Source organism: Mizuhopecten yessoensis, unplaced genomic scaffold (genome assembly GCF_002113885.1).
Source record: "Mizuhopecten yessoensis strain PY_sf001 unplaced genomic scaffold, ASM211388v2 scaffold1419, whole genome shotgun sequence".
Taxonomy (NCBI): Eukaryota; Metazoa; Mollusca; class Bivalvia; order Pectinida; family Pectinidae; genus Mizuhopecten; species Mizuhopecten yessoensis.
The window spans coordinates 174,136-194,692 of record NW_018404037.1 but is presented as its reverse complement, the minus strand read 5'-3'; the positions used below and the strand labels follow the sequence as shown (position 1 = coordinate 194,692).

Below are 20,557 nucleotides of genomic sequence, written 5' to 3'. Positions count from 1 at the left end.
AAATGTTACTCTGTTCCATCAACAATACATGCGATGCAAAACCATTACAAGATACATCTCTAATGTCTAATATGAATTTACGCATGGTTCTATGAAGGTGTAAATGTATAAAAGCTACACCTTTACAGCAAACCTCGTCAGCTCAACATAACGGTGAATGTATGTGTGAATCAATATTTTTATTACAAGTAAGATTGAAAAAAATACGTATCAACTTTGATGACGTTACAACAAGTATGAAACAAGTATCCCTAACTTAGAGCTATCAACTTTGCTGACTTGGATGGAAGTGCGTTGGTGATCTTATTGAGTGAGGCAACTGGACTACCTGCAGAAACGCACGTGGTTGTTCAGATACTTTGCAGTTATTTAAAATATATAAACGTTTCTACATTTATTATTGCTAGTAGTTAATCTTTACATAGGAAAACACGAATAACGAAGGTGAAATATTATGCATTCATTTTTGTCATTGTGTCATATATTTAATGAAGAAAATTGATTTGATGTTTTTAAAACTTTAAAAAAAGTCGAAAAGGCATCATGTGCAGTTTAAGTAAAATTGCACCATATAATCTGAACACTAAAATAATAGTAGTCAAGGTATTGATAGAAATTAGCTTGATTCATCAGTGGGAACATTTGAATGTTAAGTTAATATTTTGTTACAATATTAGCTTGTTGCACAATTTAGCTGAACTTTGGTAAGGGTACGATAGTATTTATTTTCATTGTTGAAGAAGAACAAAGGTATGGTATACTGATCCATATATAACTAGTCGTATAATTTCTACTTAAGTAAAGTATGAAGAACTATCGTTATATAAAGGTACAGACGAGGATTGTAAACGTGTTGCACCACGTGACCTAGTATGTATTCTAGCACGTGTAACTCTAGTTGACACAACTGCTACATCCATTTACCCATACTAGATGCATTCTTTGTTGACGAATTCAACATTACCATTCCAAAAGCGAAAATTGTTTAAAAATAACAAATTTAAGTGCATGTAAGAATGTGAAAAGTGTAAGAATGTTGTGAGTGTACTATGCAATTTACACCAATGGACCAGTAAAAGACATCAAGGCAGCAATTTGCACCTGCAAAATTATGTGTATATGTATTGGCGAAGCGATACAGGTCAGCAAGTCATTTATCTATGACTAGTAGCAGGCTGGGAATGCCAGATAATCATGTCGATAATGACTCAGTTTCATAAGCAATCATAAACCACACTATTATTACAATGAACTTATATGGGTGTGTTTGCTTATAGCGTTGTGTTATTACGTAGAGAACGGGTATTTACTCGGCTATCTCACAGCTGATACTTCACCTCACTCGCCAGGGGTCACCTGTCCGTTACTGTTTTTCCCTGTTTTATAAAGGTACTCAAAACATTTCACATATTTCTTAGTTTTATTACTTCAAAAGCTATAACTTCAGAGCATTTTAATCCATTATGTCGCATGGTGAATTATTTTGTATTGTAAATATAGAAGTCAAATGACAAAATGTACCCGGTGAGTCATTCACGTGATCTATATATATTCCCTATAAACACTTCATTCCATATGAACACTACTGGTATTTAAACATATCCACTTCACAATCTTACTTATTGGTGATTTGAAGGTGGGGCGTATGATGCTGCTTTTTATCGATTCTTTATGGCTTCTCCTTGTCATTTAGGCTTTTGAGTTGCTCTGGACAATTTTTCTTGTATCCTCTTTTTGTAATAAATTCGGCTCAAGTTACCGATATGAGATACTCAATATTTACAATTTAAAGTTTGACAGCTGCCATTGATGGAAAGAGACTAGACCTTGGAAACATTTAAAATCATTCACACGGTAGAGGAGTCATTTTAGAACATTCTTCAAAATATTACTAGAGTTAATAAGGTATAACGATGACTTATTGCTTTGGGAATGAAAAAATATGAAATTAAAATTGAAATATATTTGCATGTATGACTGTGAGTGTGAACACTTGGTTTCCTGCTAGACCCATGCTTCTTTAAGTCTTGTTATCCTCCGTCAAGTAATGTCCATTGATGTTATCTTACTTATCTTACAATCGGTATGACAATAAATATAGAAATTCTACCAGGTCATTACGACACTGTTCTATCAATTCTTATCTTTATTTTGAAATTCGTTTCTAATTTTAATCTATTTTTACTGATTATATGATATAATGATGTTAAGCCGACAATATCTAAACAATACGTCGTACATGAGGAAAGCACGTCTGGACACGGCTGATTGCACTAATGGGTTTTGTGTGACGTCAGCAGTCATGCATGACGAAAATGTATTTGGGCTCACACAGGGAAGATAACACGATAAAAATGGCCGGTAATCGCATTGGATACAAATGATTAAATCCTTCTTCAATTACGAAAAAAAATCTTTGTTAGAATACGAGGTGACATTGGTGCATTAGAATATCTAGATTTTAACAATATTGTCGCGAAATACATTTGATTTTTGTCACTTGAATTTAAATACATTATTAACAATTTATCTTCAAGATTACATCTGACAATATGTAACCGTCAATTATCTAGGGCTAATGCTCTAGATTTCAAAGCGACCAGAAAAACTTACAGGAATTAAATATCAAATCTCTCAATAAATTTCAGAGGAACAGTTAATTCAGTGATATGTTGAACAAGTCGACGAAGAGATATCGATTTCATTTAGTGATGTATTATGAGATAAAAAGGAAAAAAACATGGCATGACGTGCACTTTTACCTTCATTTTCACGGAGTGTCACCACCTTAAGAAAGCCATGAATATTGAGGTATGGACCTGACAGCTGGTAAGCTGTTATTCGCATCGTTAGAATAGGTTTAGAAACACACCATTCTGTGAAACAAACTTTTAAAGTAAACTTTAAGCAGTTATATTGTTGAAACTGTAACTGTTACCAGTATTTCTATTTAACTAAACTACATGGTAACTCAATAGCACTACATCGTAAATCAATAGTTCTACATCGTAAATCAATAGTACTACATCGTAATTCAATAGTACTACATCGTAAATCAATAGATTTACCTCGTAACTCAATAGTACTTCATCGTAAAGCAATAGTACTACATCGTAAATCAATAGTACTACATCGTAATTCAATAGTACTACATCGTAAATCAATAGTTTTACCTCGTAACTCAATAGTACTTCATCGTAAAGCAATAGTACTACATCGTAAATCAATAGTACTACATCTTAAATCTATAGTACTACATCGTAAATCAATAGTTTTACCTCGTACCTCAATAGTACTTCATCGTAAATCAATAGTACTACATAGTAAATCAATAGTACTACATCGTAAATCAATAGTACAACATCGTAAATCAATAGTTTTACCTCGTAACTCAATAGTACTTTATCGTAAATCAATAGTACTACATCGTAAATCAATAGTTTTACCTCGTACCTCAATAGTACTTCATCGTAAATCAATAGTACTACATAGTAAATCAATAGTACTACATCGTAAATCAATAGTTTTACCTCGTACCTCAATAGTACTTCATCGTAAATCAATAGTACTACATAGTAAATCAATAGTACTACATCGTAAATCAATAGTTTTACCTCGTAAATCAATAGAACTTCATCGTAAATCAATAGTACTACATCGTAAATCAATAGTACTATATCGTAAATCAATAGTACTACATCGTAAATCAATAGTTTTACCTCGTAACTCAATAGTACTACATCGTAAATCAATAGTACTACATTGTAACTCAATAGTACTATATTGTATCTCAATAGCAGGACTTTATTTGTTATCTTATAGCTGTTTACTCCCCTAGTACTCACAACATTTTCTTTATTCCTACGAATATAGTGGTTGATACGTTGCTCTATTTATGAAAGAATCACCAGATATAAGAATTAGTCAGTCAATAACATCTTTATGTATTTGTCGTGTGTAATTTGCGGGTAGTTACCTATGTAACCGTTTTATTGTTGTTGACGATACGCTCGTGTTCTCTAACAACTTATTGGTTTGTTTAATATAACTATAGAACTACTAAAAACATTAATTCCTCATTGATTTCTTTTTTCGATTTTCACATTGTCATTAACATCACAAGTACGATTTCATTAGTATTTTAATACATATTAAGTCCTCTTTGAGCACATGCTGAACTGTCTGTGATCGACCTTTAACTACAACCATTATACTATTTGTTTGTTACTTTGTCTGCGATGAAGAGACGCTAATTATATGTTTCTGTACAAATAGTTGTTTGTCTTATAACATTCCACAGATAAGCATGAGGCTTCTTAGCGGATAACAGGTTCTACTTTTACTATACTATAACCAACAGGTATAGCCAGAATCAGACAATCTAACCATAATACGTACCTTGTAACGAATTAACCCATTCGATCAATTATTGATTACAGATCAACTAAAATATGCTTTGAAGACTTCAAATGAATTGTTTCTTTTATTAGAAAAGTGGTCTATGTTAAATACGTGTGTATATTTTGAGGGCGATAACTATCTTAAATCCGGAGAGCATTGCCGCTTTAACCACCTCGCTCCCAAAAGATTATAGGGTGCAAGCACATACGGAGGAAGGGATCCCTGTATATTAACTGGGGCCATTAATTCCAAGTGTAGACCACACACACTAGGAGTCAAAATAAAGAAAATGAAATCATTACTTTCACTTAAACGTTCATTCCGGTTAAAGGAAGGTGAACAAAACACCCCAAATGGAAGTTTGGGTTTTAAATCAAAGACTATCTAGTCAATCCTGTTGTGATAAGTTGACAGTCCGACCCTGCAGTGCCTTTCGCCATTCTGTACCCGAGTGATATCGTGGTCATAAATTGTCTCTATCTATTTACAAGTCTTTATTACTTTCATTGTGTGACACACTATTTCACCTGCACTAATACGAGTCAGGGTACTCTCCATCTGTCGTCGCTGTTAAACTAACACAGAACAAACGTCTTGTTAACGCTGATACAGTAGTTACGACTTGTCACAGTTAAAATAGCAGTCACAACTTGTCACAGTTAATACAGTAGTCACAAATTGTCACAGTTAATACAGTAGTCACAACGTGTCACAGTTAATACAGTAGTCACAACTTGTCCCCGTTATACAGTAGTCATGACTTGTCACAGTTACTAGAGTAGTCACAACTTGTCACAATCAATACAGTAGTCACAACGTGTCACAGTTAATACAGTAGTCACAACTTGTCACAGTTAATACAGTAGTCACAACTTGTCACAGGTAATACAGTAGACGTGTCTTGTATTTTGGCAATCTGATTGAATAATTCGTTTACACTTTAAAAAGTGTTTTTGACCACTCTCTTGAATCATTAATAAAAAATAATTTTACAACAATCGGACAGCACGACACGGTAGTGTGAGCGTACGCCTGTGATCATTGTGGGATCAATGAGACTGATGTACCTTATAACCAACAATATGACCATAGTAGACAATCATTTGTAATTGTAGTAAATATCTTTAACAGACTGCATATCTAAATCTAGCTTAGAAGACGCGTCTTGTTACTGTATTGCAATAATGTAGCAGACACATGGCTACAACATAATCGATTCTAAATGCTATTGCTAATAATGAGAGGAATATTGAAAATGACATCATTCTGTCTAATGACTAAATTCTTTCGGCAAAGGTTATATAGCCAATGTCACAAAATTTATCAGCAGGAACTGAATTCATATTTTGATTGTGTCATAGACAGATTTAAAGTGAAAAGAAGGGAAACGATTCCAAGTAATGGAAAATGTATGATACAAAGTCTGTATGAACAAATACTGGAACGTGGACGGTTTTATCACGCAATATGTTTATATTTTGTGGTGGCTTTACGCTATTGGAGATATGTTATATTGGCTTATTGAACTTTGGGTTGCTCTGAGGTTATTGAATACCGAACATCTTACTCTCTTAGAATATTTCTTCCGGTGATAAATACTGGTAATATTTATACATTGTTGAATTTAAATTGTTTTCAATGTTTTGGTTTTTAAATAAAGCCTTGCATCAAAATGTCTTTACTTATTTAGGACGTTTAATCGTCAATAGATAAGCTTGCTAGGTGGTGCTCTGGTTTGATAAGTGCTGTAAGGACATCCAGCTCAGTCCGTTTTGTTTATGTCTTCCGTACTTATACAATACAATCGTATCAACTTCCTTAAACCTGTCCCGCCTCTTTATCGGAATTTGTCCCATTGTTTCGGGGGATTCTTTATGTCCTTTTCTATTTTCTGTCATGTCTCCTCGTTTCCTGTTTCGGTGTTTAATTCTTCTCTTTCCCTCGCCTGTTGACAACTGCCGTTATCGTATGGCCATTTTTCTATTTCACTTAATTAACAGAGCCCACTTGTATAAAACATCTGAAAGTTAAGGAAAATCTTAAGCAATGTATTGTCTATGGGAAATCTTAGACTTAAGGAAATCTCAAAAAGTTGAGATGTTTTACACAAGTGGGCCCATTTTATTAGTTGATAGCTAATTGATTTTCATTTTTCTCTGACGTTATTGCTATAAATACTAGGAAAAGAAACACTTATTTAAAATATAGCAAGGCTATGTAAGAAGCCAAGCGTCAGTGGTACGAAAGGTAGAATGAATGAATAAAACGTCTGCAACGATCAGAAGAAATATAGAAATACTGCAAAATGGAAAAGTCCTTATGATAAACTTTCTAACACTAGATTTACCCAATCTTTGACTACAATGGAATGAAATCTAGGCCTTAAATGTTCTGAAACATGAAGAATATTCCCAATCGTATTAATTCTGACATCCTTTTCAATACTTGACACTGGCTGTTTTAATGCTATATCTAACCATAAAAAATATCACGCGATTGAAATAATATAACAAGCTGCACAATACAAAACTGATAAATATAAAGACATTTACAGACTTAAGGTTGACCATTATATTCCAAAAGATGTAGAATAAGTCGTCGAAACCATTCGAACAATATACAAATCCACATTTAGTTCCGATCAACTGGCCCTGAGCGTTGTGACTGTGTCTGCTGTTCCTCTGGTATATTCCTACTTCGTACGTGTATCGCACATGTGGTTGTGTGTATTACCATGCTTTCAATGTAAGTGATCAGAGATGTTAAATATCCCCTTTTCGTAAATTCAGAAAAAAATCCTTGCCCAACCACATGTTGCATGCGTAACAAAAGAACCCGTAAGTGGTGATAAGTATCTTTATTGAGAGATTTGTTCTCTTTTGCACGTCCGGTTTCTACTGACATTGTTGTGAGGTGTTGCACGGATTCACATTAGTACGAAGTTAACCTGCTCTGTTCGTAAAGACGGCTTAATGAGGAAGCGCCTATTTAGTCCATTTAACCCACAGGTCTGTGGACCACACACCTCCTATGCTATGTTTCTGGAATGTATCGCCTATACGACTTTCAATGCTGTGCGGACCTTGTGTTAAGGTATAATCGCATTGAGACATTCAATTTATAAACCTTTCTGAAGTAATTACCCATCTAATGTACTTAATGTACCGTTTAGGCTTTAATCGAAAGAATTTACCTTTTTGCAAATTGTTTCTACATATTGTGTTGTCAAGGTGGGATAATTATCCGATTGAAGGAAAGGCACACAGGACCCATGTTTAGGTATCACTTTGAAAGACAAGTAAGGCAAAACACATACCGCAATGATAATTAGATTATCGCCAGGACGCGTCCCCGTTATCAAAGGGCCTTATCTACCCGTGCTGTACTGATCGCTTACTAAGTTAAATATTTTATTATCAGGTTTTCGATCTAAACAATTATAACCCAATAGGGGTACGTCAACATGGTGAGCCACAAAGAGAGAACGGACCGAGTATTACACACTCGGCTGATTTCATTTTCTGTATTATGAATTTTGTTATGGTACATAGGATATATGAATTTCCTGAATATCGTGTTTATGAAAATTTCATTAGCGTTGTGTGGTGCAATGTTTACCGGTAATAAACGCTTCTAAGTTTAAACAGATAACAACAAGAAATGTTTCATATTATAATAAATCGCTATTGCACCTGCTTTCAGACAGATATGGACCAGGAGATATGAGGACTTGACTTCCGGTGTATTAACATGTTCATCACAGTTATTAATGTCCATGTGTATCTGTTAAAAGAGTATCGTTATATTTTTAATTATTTTTGTAATTTACCTTACTGAAATAAAGTGGTATAATATTTTTTATGTTTTATGTTTCGAAAGTTTATAAAAGGTCATATTAACGCAATAATATCGAAATTGTTTGAATATGGAATTCAATTCATTTTATATTTTACATTTATTCAAATTAATATATATTTCATTGTATGAATATTATGATAATACTTCGATGATGATCTAAAACGATACATTGAACACATTTATAAAGATCATAAAATGATGATACACAAACATATACATTATATACATATATATGATAAAAGGATGACGATATTTAATACAAACATCGACACACATACATTTATAATAAGATAATAACGGATACATTGTATACTGACAATATGATACACAATTAATGAGGAAGTATAGGAAATATCCTGTATTATGACCAGTATCAACAGAATCAGCGTCGCAATAATACGATCGTGCAGCATGATGCAATTTGGCAAAGTTAATGGTGAAGGCTAGCTTCGACCACTTATTTGGCAAACTCTCAAATGTTCATGGCACACGACTAAACCATTCTTTTATCTATTGCTCCTCGTCTTCCCTATGAACATGACCTTATGCTTATATAATTACCGTGTTTACTGGCGCTGTATTTTAAGAATAATATCTGTCTAGCACAAGGTCTTGATACAGGAATCTTGAGACGGAGAGACTGGGTATGTTAATCCCAGCGAGAAAGATAACACCATAGTAAAATCATTGTGTTTCACAGTATGAATTACCCTACACGTATTATCAAAATTAATATTGAAAAGTTGATGTAGTTATTTTATATACTTTAACAAGTCCCTAGTAAGCTGCTAAAATACAGCGTGAGTATTAACAAAGATGGAATTCAATCCTGATTTCAGGAACTTTCTTCAGATAAGATGAAAATACTAACACGAAATCTGATATATGTTCGACGTTTGGAGGCCCTGACGCTATGTTGTATCAGTGATTATCTATGGACTTGATCGGTTAAAGATTTATTACCTTTCATAATTTTGGATACTTCATAATTATGTTATCGAAGTAGGGATCGATATTAGAGCTATGCAATTATGCCTAAAGCTTTTGAGGCATGCGCTTTGTATTTATGATATAATTTATGACCATTTCGTCAGTGAAATGTACCTTTATCACAAAAATAGAATGCTGATTGTTAGAGTGCAAGACACCTTTACATATCAAAGTCCGAAACATCTCTTTACTAATGTGTGTGAAAATTAAGATTTTACGTTCTGTGAAACTGTTATTATTTTCAGAATGTTATAACTTGAAAAGACTTAAATTAATACCATGGTATGTGACACATACTGTTATTACTTATTATGATATATATATATTCAATTAACATAATGTTTTGACAAGCAATAACTCAAAATATACAAGATACTAAGAATAATAATATGTGTTTACGCCGGGAGAATATTCGATAAGTAAATATACACAGCTTATTAAATATTCTTAAAATAGGATATCATTCTATTACAATACACAGAAAGGACAAAAATTAAATTAATTTAAAAAAACCAAAGCAAAACTTCCAGTTTGACATTTTGACCTGAATACTTCCTTTCAGTTGTAGACACATAATTATATCGTTATGACTCTATTAGTGACAATTTGGGAACGTCAGTCAGAAATTTTAGGGGCCGATTTATCATTCAACAAATATGAAAGAAGACACGAAAGAAATTCCGGGTCGTATTGTTCCCACATATGTAACACCTGTTTAAAGATATCATTTTAGTGTGTAATCTATCGATAGGCCTGGTTCCAATACCTCTCGACATTTCTGTAAGTACTGGGCAGAGTTGTGTGTGGGATTCCCGCTATCCACAGGTGACCTCGCACTCCATTCATAAGTATTTAAGTTATGTTGCGGCTCACTTTGATAAAGTTGTAGCCCAGTACGCGTCTCTAGCACTGATTCATAACTTATCACAGGTTGTGCCCTGCTCGATGAAATTTGTCTTTGATATAAAAGAATATCAAACAATTTAACAGCATTTACGCGTACAATACGTGTTGTAAAAAGACATATGTCATGTTTCAACAAATATGTACTTAGGGACCCAACATACTGGTCCTGGCACATAACTGCTCGCCCTGTTATATTTATATCAGATAAAAGAACATCCATACTAAATATTAAAAACAAATACGACCTGATGAATATTCCCAAAGGTTTATATGTTCTGTTAAACGATTATAGTTTTGTTGCCATGGGTAGATTTAGAAGCTAACTGCGCCATATTTTTCTAATCATACGTTAACCTTTCATATCAATAGAAGACTGTTCTGAAGACTATATCAATTACCATATTTGATATTAAAACGGGACGTTTCTTTTTCAGATACACCAATAATTAAAGTTGAATATTTTCTTGAAAGTTTACTCAGTCTTATAAACGCATTACGAGCGTGTATTTATATTGCACATCTGTTGATTTGGTCAATTATATTGACACTGAATATCGCCAACATACTTTCGGTTAAACGTACCTCATTTACAAAAGATTTTCACACTAACAAATAGTTTCTGAATAACAAAGATTATATAATCAAGATGGTCTCGCAGTGTGTTTTTCAACATTTGATTTTGTTTTTGAGATACTTTTTGTTTTGACAATGTTGAGTTATCGACATGTATGGTTTGAAAATGACGAGTCAGGTTGCGTAAGAGTTTGAGCTGAAAAAAAGTGCTAATTAAAAAATCATACTGCAACATTTACAACTTATGATCAAATTCCTCTTAAAATACTCATAATTTTTCTATAATGTGCAATCTTAATAAATTCTGAGTTAAGTCGCGAAGCAGTATCAGGCCATATTGCACCAATAGTGAACCGCCACTTTCAATAGTTCAGGACTCCTAACTAATAAATACTATTATATGTCTGCCGGTTCATTTTCATTATGTTTAACCGTCACCATCGTGGTTTAATGGATGGCTCTTGAGCAGTTAAACGGGGTTAAAATTGGGAGAAGAGAGCATAGCATAGCAATAACATTTTAGCAACATGAATTTGTATTCAAATGTTTTATCTTTGTTAATTACACTGATATGGCTACTTACATTGGAGTTCATGAGTCTTACTTTTCTTTAGGTGTCTAACGCTATGGTGAATTTGTTTACTTCGTTAAGGATCTGTTGCATAGGTAAAGATGACAGCAAGTGCTACATTTCCTATAGAACTCGTAGCATTTCGTGTTTCCTGAAATTTAAGTACATTTACCAGGACAGGTGCTGAATACCTCAATACCCGATTTCAAATTGATATCTCGTACCACTTCACCCGGTATTTTAGTTACTTGCTTATGGGTGGCTCAACACTTGATTTGTCGTGCTGAATTGCAATGATACAAAGTAGATCTTGCTCACTCTGGTAGAAGGTTTAATCGACAAATGACTTCGGGGTTAATTACCGTCAGTAATGACTATGTTGTCTAAATCAATTACAATTACTATAAACGCTACAGAAATAGATTATATATTGGTATTCATAACAGTATTATTTAGTCAACAATTTCATTCTGGGGTTTAACAAATCTGTTGAAAGCGATTATTTAGTAGTTGTTTAGGCATTTAGGCAAGTAACCCGTGTTTAGACTGTAGTAAATCACCACCGTACCGTAATTAGTCTTATTAAACAGGTCTGTCTGAAAACCCTATAGGGATATTCAGGTGTACAACATACCAAGATAATATCTACCCATGTGCCAAGCTAATAAATTCTCCAGAAATATAGGGGATGTTTAAGTCACGTTTAAAACGTCCATAAAGTGGCTGCTCAATAGTCTGATGATAGGATGGGAAGTAAGTGTTTCATGAAGATGGTCTCTGCAAGTCACAATCTGATTTAGAGGAAAGTTATCGTAACGCCCCAGCAGGGTCATCGAAGTACCCCTATTAGGGGCTGTCCTCTTCTCCTCACCGCCCAATACAGGTCAATCAGGACAAACTTTGGTCCAGCGCGTGCAGCCTTTTGTGGGGACCAGTACCGAGATGATATATCACAGGATACATTGTATGTCAGCAAGTAGATATCATCAAATATAATTATGTGTTATTGTTGTCTCCTACCCTAATCGGTGTTTTATTGGCGCATAATTGGCGTCCGAGCTAGAGAATCACTGAAATTCAAAATGGGAAATACGTGTTTAGACCTTATAATCACCTTGTTATCAAATGCCTTTTTTGTTCTTAAATGAATCGTTTATCTGGCAAAAGACCTAAAAGCGTCTTGTTACACATAAAATATGACATAAATTGAGTTACAAACTATTTTACGACATTAAAACACAACAAACCCGAGATCAATACTCTTGGGTAGCCACAGGTACAACATATTATCTAATATATATTACAGTGTAATAAAGTTTACAGTCCAGGCGCCTTGTGGTTCAATTCAAGTATGTTGATTTTATTTCCAATCACCATTAGTGGTTTGTATGGAACGTATAGGAACGTTGTTTTTCTAAATGACGGATTATCTTGAATATAACTTCATTAACAGATGATTTATTGTAGATAAAACTAGAAAAGTTACTACACTTATTTGTTCCGCTGTTAAACATAATAATCATTTATATCTATATATAATAATTTTTATCGAAATTTTATAAAAAATACCAAAATTAGACAATAAAACTCAAATTATATTTTTTTTCCCCTTTGTTTCAACTAAAAGCTGCTTGCCAAAGCTATTCTTGGCATCATAGGTTAACATGCTGAATTGTTTCCCAACAAATTTTCAATGAATAACGTGTTCCTTTGTAGCTCTTTGGGGAAATAACAACACTTAAATATGTTTTATATTAAAAATTTGACTTTTAAAATTGTAGGTTAGTATGTGACACCGGCTAACATATAGATCACACGTTTTGTATTCAAATGTGTTTAATTGAATATCGTGACGTTGACTATCAGATTAATAACAGTTTATGTTTGTCAAGTTTTTGTCTTTGTATACTATTAACGATTGATACGATCAGTTATGACGTTTGTCAGTAAGACAATATAGAACAGCACATTCCATATAATCGCACTGTGACTTGAACAAAGGAACACCCCCTGTCTCTTTCTTTTACGCGTAAGATGTTGGTTTTACTCTGATAATAATTTTAAAATTAATTAATTATAAAGTAAACGTTGCAGAAATTACACTGTTGGTGAGGCGTTTTGAAATTTATTTGAGAATATTAATCTCCAGAAATCTTAAAACTTTATGCATTACTCGAAAGCAAATTCTATTTAAATGTCCTATGATGTGTAAATGAAGGGATATTTTGAACGCTATGTCCTTATTTAGAAGCTTTTTTTATATTCCAGGGATATGCCCTAAAGCATCTAGAGCTGAAGGGGTCATGTTGGATGTTGTTGATTAAACTAGATCATAGTTGTTTCATATTAAAATACTACATCTAGGATTTAATTTCTGATAATTTCCGATAACTGGGGCAGCTAAGAGTTGCTGTTATTTGATACTGAGATTTGTAATTGTTATACTATATGATATATACCAGACACGTATATTTAAGGACATTACTGGAGATAAATGAGACACTGTTTTGAATGGGTCTGATTCGACTGTACATATAGGTAATACATTCGAATGTCATTCCCATTGTATCTAGTGTACACGTTGTGTAGACCGCGACACACTAACACTAGAACATACTTGTCGATGTGGCCATGAAGACAGAACGTAAATGTGTAACTCGATTCAGGATCAAAGCACCCCATTAAATAGACATTGTGACAGCCTGTCGTCTGCCCAATCAACTGGTTGTTCCTCTACCCGGCTTACTGACAGGGCCTTATTGGCAACTCTGATGAGCTTTGTGTTGTCTGGTTAATACCTACATATTAACAATTACTATAGTGATATTTCAAAATGGGCGATATACAAATGTTGAGTTAGTGAAGAATACTTTTGTCGTCTTTATTAGCCTTCAGTGAAACCAGCTCAAATGATATTATATTTCGTTGTTACTGTTAGTGACAATATTTTGTTACTTTACAATATAAAATGGTGTTAGACCAACTGTTTATGCTCCTGCGTTTTTAAGGAGTTCCACAGTGCCTTTTTTATTGGTTTTAGTTTAGTCGTGGTCCGGCTTGAGTTCCGCTTGTATTGACGGCATACTATACCAGTACTGTCGAATCAATATAGCACGACAGTTGGCATCGACACATAGTTGTACAGTAGAAGTAGTTCTCTATTGCAAAGCTCACAGCAGTGATACATTAGTTGGCAAGTAAACCTTTGCTACATGTTGTGATACTGTTAGAGGTAAATTCCGAGCGGTTTGATCTTTTACGTTTCCTGGCTTGTGTACATGTGTGTAATATACTGTAGCTATGTCATATCCTCGGTTTTCGGTTATAACCAGGGAGCTCTATACACTAATGGCAGTATATCCTGTACTGTTATTACTTACATCTGACATAAACCTGGAAACATAGCATATTGACTGTATTTGCCAACAAACAGAATTTATCGTTCATGAGTAATTATCAAACGACACTGCTCCAAACAGTATGATTATGGCGACACCATAAAATCAAAAGAATTTGTTTCAGGTATACAGAATGAACACTGCTTAAATTGATTGGTTAACCGAAACAATCTCACAAGGACACTATCAAGTTCTTTTTCACCATAAAATGTAATATTTCGTTAGTAAAAAATTAAAATACACATTTAGAAAGGTTACCCAAATCGATTTTCATTGTAAAGGAACTTTTGAAAATAATTGTAATTCTTAGTTTTGAATTCGTGTATCTACCTTCACATTGTGTTCCTAACACTAACGCAGTCCTAATGGCGTTTACCTATATCCTATTTGTAGGGTTAACACCGGAAGATTACATCAGAGAAATCGTAATGATGAAGATCGGATAGGTTAAAGGTTTAATAAAAGAACCAGATAAATAAAAATCACTAGATATATAGAATTATGTCTCTTAACATAACTCTGCATGATTGAATTTTCAGACATATTATAAATATAAATGAAATGCGTCGATCGTTATATGTTTGGGTGTATAGATTTCCCTGTGGTAAACACTGTTCCAGAATATTAACTTTAGATTTCGATGAAGATTGGAATAAGAAGGTGGTAAAATAGATGGTATTTTAAAACATTTATCTATGCCTCCGCTCCAATCCAACAGATCTAACGATTGATAAATTCGTCTGCGCAGAACTATAAGTTCTCACATTCCAGCCTGCTGTTGTATACCGCTAAAACACTTTCCTAAAAAATAAATTGTTAGGTGAAACGACAAGAAAATGATAAATCAATCATAGACAGTTCGCTCCAGGCACAAGTCGATTGAGATAATAGGGAGGTTGACAGAAACTTAATTGTAACACCTGTGAGCTCGGTGGTGTACTATATATTGGAAACAGGTGTGCGTTCTGACTGTGGAATAGTGACGGAACGTGCAAAACATCTGCCATTCCTTAAATCAGCGAATGTTTATAGAGAGTGTACGGTTAATACCTGCTTTTATTGCCGATTTAATTATACATCATGTAGAAAACATGACGTCGTACAGCTAACAACTGTTTTTTATGTGTTATGTTTATTTAATATTGTGCTTTGTGGTGTCCCGGCGACGTAACATCTGGGAAATATGCCATCTGTACTAGACTGTGACGTTGAGAAATGATATTACCTGCAGTAAATATTGTATTATAAACAGCTTGTACACAAAGCCAAGCTCGCCTACATCTTTCATCACGTACATAACATGATTTAATAAGAAATATTTTCAATTCATATCCTATTACAAATCTTCTAATATAATCTGATTATGGAAAGAACATGTCAAATTCGAATTTTTATTTCACTGTTACAAAAAACGATATTTTTATTTCATCATGCAAACAAATAAATCGCTATCTATTCTAATGACTTGAATTGGATTTTACTGTGACTACCGTAATGCAATACATATATACAAATTCGGCAGATCATTGAGTTTTATGCAATAATACATTTCAGCAAATAGCTACTCTGTTTGTTCCCATACTCCGAAATATACCAATGAAATTATACAAAAATAATTCATTATAATGAAAGACAATTGTTCTATAGAAAGCCAACAGTTGTATACAAATGGTGAAACTCATCTAGTTATAGTTTTCAATCAAAAGAAATCATGATATTTAGGATATACTTATTGTCTGTTACCATTCGCATATATATATCCTTTCTGTCGTGTTCCGCAGACAAGGACATCGTGACGTCATGAACATGAGCGGTGATACTAATATTTATATCTGACCTAGCATGTTCAGTATTTTGATATGCTTATTTTTCCGGAGTTAAAAGTCTCACTAATAGAGTTCGTATTGCTTTAATTATCATTTACAGATAAGACACTTCGTGTCCTGACATCTCTATGGTAAACTCGAGGGAAGGGGAGTAGTAATTTGTGTTGGCAACTCAATCACAAATATCTCTGTAAATGTGAAGTTTATTAGCTATTTAAGTGGCCATATAAATTGTTCACAATAAAAAAGTATGACTTTTCACTCCGTACCCTACACCGACAACCCCATGTAAAGTTCATGTCGATTTACCTTGACCACCACTGCAAAGTCCAGCCTATGCTAGCTGAGAGTCAGCTATTTTATCAGATCTATCTGATAGGAGTACACCCGTAGGTTGTTTGTACGTAGTCTCAAATAGAGCACTGGGCGATCAATTTTACGTGTATTATTCAAACCGCCAACAAGTCACAGTGCCTATTTACGAGTGTTTAATAGACAACTTAACACTACAATGTAGTAAAATTAAATTCTATTGATGAGTAGTTGTGTACACATTGTAAAATTAAGACACATTCGTGACGCATGAAAACCCAGATCAAATGTGTGACTAATTAACAAACATGTCAAGTAACACGTGATGGAAACAGGAGGTGAACAATACAGTAAACGCAGGGATTAGTATACTGATAATTCTGATTGTTATCCAATCGTATTGCTCTCTTCTGTTATTTATATACCATTGTTTAATTGATACTAAGAATGTATTACCTTATCCAAATTAAAAGCTTTCTTAGACATAAACGAAAACATCGGAATCAAATACAGGTTTCATTGTCCATGTGCAGCCCTTTACCCTAACCATCCGTACCCCTATGTCTACACAATTGTAGATGTGAATTCAAATTATATTTATCTATCTAGGTGTTCCGATGCCAGCTACATTAGCATACTTTTGTGTTTATATCACATTGGTAATATTATGTATCTAAGTTATACTTATGTGAGGCATTCATGACTAAATCGTGTTATTACTTTTGCAGGTTGCCGAGAAACATCTTTTATATATGCTATAACAAGTGCTGCTGTGACTCACTCTATAGCGCGTGCATGTTCGGAGGGAAGTGTTTATACGTGCACATGTGACTATCAACTAAAAAAGCCGCGTGGCACTAAGAACTGGGAATGGGGAGGGTGTAGTGACAATGCCAACTTCGGACACAAATTCTCAAGAAAGTTTGTTGACGTTTTGGAAAAAGGACGTGACTTTCGATATATGATGAATCTTCATAACAACGAAGCCGGGAGAGTGGTAAGTGTCTTTTATCTTAATTATGAAAATGTTTGCAATGATTCTTTTCATTTACTTTTCCTCCGTCCATTGGTAAATATCAGACCTTGTCAACATCATCAAGCGTTGATTCATAGTCTCTAACTTTTGTTTCTATTATAGATATTCACTTGTTTGTGTTCTACTGTTATTAAAATAATATATAGAGAGCCCATGACGTCAACACACAGTGGTAATAACAGCATTACAGACGGGACACCAACAAAATAACAAAGGTATCACGAACCTGGGAGACCTAGTGCTCCGGAGGGAGGTCGCTCTCTGTATGCTACATGGCATGTCGGCATATGTGCTGATTCCCGGCAAAGCCAGGAACGTTTATGGTCACCAGTGATATAAAACACATTCTTAACTCAGGTAGACACTGGACACCATTAAAACAAAAGTCATGGTTACAAACAAAAATATTCCTCACTTGAATATTAATCCTTCCAGGAAGAAGTCCCAAGCTAATAAATATATTTGTCTCGGAATACGGTCTGGGGGAATGGCTTCCAATCTGACATAGCAAAACAAAAACAAAAGTGAGAAGATTAAGTATTTGTATCCCGCTCCTAATTTTATGTAACACATACATTGGGATACAACGGGCTTTATCAAGGGCTTCGTAAACATCCTTATATTTTCAATACATATATCGTATGCCCCCAATTAATAACTCTATTCGAACTTGTTTGTTAAAAAATGCAGAATTAAATACTATAGAATATTAATGCATCTGAAGATTGTCAAAAATAAACTACAATCAGCAGTTTTGATTGGAAAAATAAGATTTTTAGAACGCTGGCATTTTATAACGTGTATCAGTTAAAATATTTGTGGACATTTTAATGCGATGGCCGATATTGTTAATATCAACCAATAGAACGCGTTTTCTAAATTTCACGAATACGGTCTCAATCTTAAAATCTTTTCCTAATACTTATCGATATAAAACCACATAAAATTCTTTCACGCATAATTGCGCTAAACTGGTCTACATAAAAAATGCCGGTCTAAATGACTAAGTGTATACAAATGTTATCTTGACAAGAAAAAAATCGATAATATATTTTTCTTTGTGATTAATGTTTTTCACAATTTCCATATAAGTAAAATTATTAAATACATTTCCGAATACAAATTGACTTTAAACTCGATAAGAATATATTACTCTGACAATACAATTTGTTCGAGATTGCTAGTTGATAAAATGATATTTTTTAAATGTATATAATGCATATAAAACGTTATTTCAATTAAAAGTTATGCTTGAGAGAAACAGTATGTTGTACATTTACATGAGGGATTGGCCGAGAATGTTTTACCTCAGGTTTGATGATTTGTCCCACTTTATAGCAGTATGGTAGATGTTTGTCGAGATCTGATCAACACTCGTTGATGGACTACTGACATAAAATTGCATTATATAGGATTATATTTCCTTTCCACTCCCGTTAAGTGTTTTGTGTGAACAGTTGTTTTCTTTTTTTATATTTAAATATTTGTTTGCTTCTGAATAGGAACAATCTGCCTTCTCATGGTTACAACGGAAAACTGTATGTAAATAGTTTATCATTTTTTTGTTCAAGTAAAGTGAATATATACTTAGTGTTTCTTTTGCACTTAAGTGTCGGGAAGTAAATACTTTGTTTTCAGACCAGTTTATCTTGCCAATACTTTATGTAATCAGGATTTTCTACTGGAAACATCAGCTTACGCCGAGCAAACTTTTACGCAATCAGGGCTTTCTACGGGAATATTTTGATGGTTATTACCATTAACTGATTTCTGACTATGATAATTAAAAGTACATAATTGTTTAATGTACTCATCGTTGATGACCGATACCTATTTGCGGGAAAATGTTCTGATTAACAAAAGTAAATTTATAAAAATCAGAAAAATAACTCAAGTTACAAAAAGAAAAAAGAAAAAAAAATACAAACAAACAATTATACACACCATACGACAACAAATATATATTCTTAAGAAATAATATTATTTGATCAAGTGGATGTAATTTCTACTAGATAAATCCCTTAGTTCTTTTCTTTTTTTCTTCTAATGTTTAAAAAGGTTCATATCATTGTGCATGTCTAATCATTTCAATTGTATAAATAATGTTAACAGCTTACCTCTGTACACGACACTTTTGAATTGACCTGTTACTATTCATATGCATGATTAGTTTTAGCAACGTTCAATGCCATGGCGATCGAGCACATGACGCCATACTCCCTTAATACTTTGTGTTTGCATACATGACATTTGAAGCATCCTTGTTTACAGCACGTGTCGAAGAACATGGAGCTGGAATGCAAGTGTCATGGTATGTCTGGTAGTTGTACGATAAAAACCTGCTGGATGAGGCTACCTACCTTCCGTAAAGTCGGCTTACTTCTCAAGGACAGATTCGATGGTGCTTCAAAGGTCGTCTCCGGTAAGCCACTATGTTATCGCTTCCCATTGGCAGTAGGGAATGGTTTGGTTTCATAATGCATCTAAAAATGATCAAACTTTACATTATAAACAGACACATTTGAGCATTCCTTCGCTCATCAAAAAAAGTGCAAGTTCTTAAAATAACAAGCTTAAAGAAGGTATCATCACATTATTTGTTCCATGTCTTCATCATCCATCAGTAAATTCTTGTTCACTCGCCGTAACATGCTCATATTCTAACGTGTATGTATAGTTTTAAACG

General features: G+C 33.8%; 1 protein-coding gene across 2 annotated transcripts in view; it reads left to right on the top strand.

Annotated features, from left to right (window-relative positions):
• LOC110462039 (protein Wnt-1-like) overlaps window positions 1–20,557 on the top strand; it is a 52,909-nt gene that overhangs the window by 29,385 nt on the left and 2,967 nt on the right. For both annotated transcript variants that reach the window (XM_021515826.1, XM_021515818.1), the window contains exons 3-4: window positions 17,564–17,832; window positions 20,143–20,293. In XM_021515826.1, the coding sequence (XP_021371501.1) occupies window positions 17,564–17,832; window positions 20,143–20,293 (420 nt within the window). The remainder of the gene's footprint in view (window positions 1–17,563; window positions 17,833–20,142; window positions 20,294–20,557) is intronic.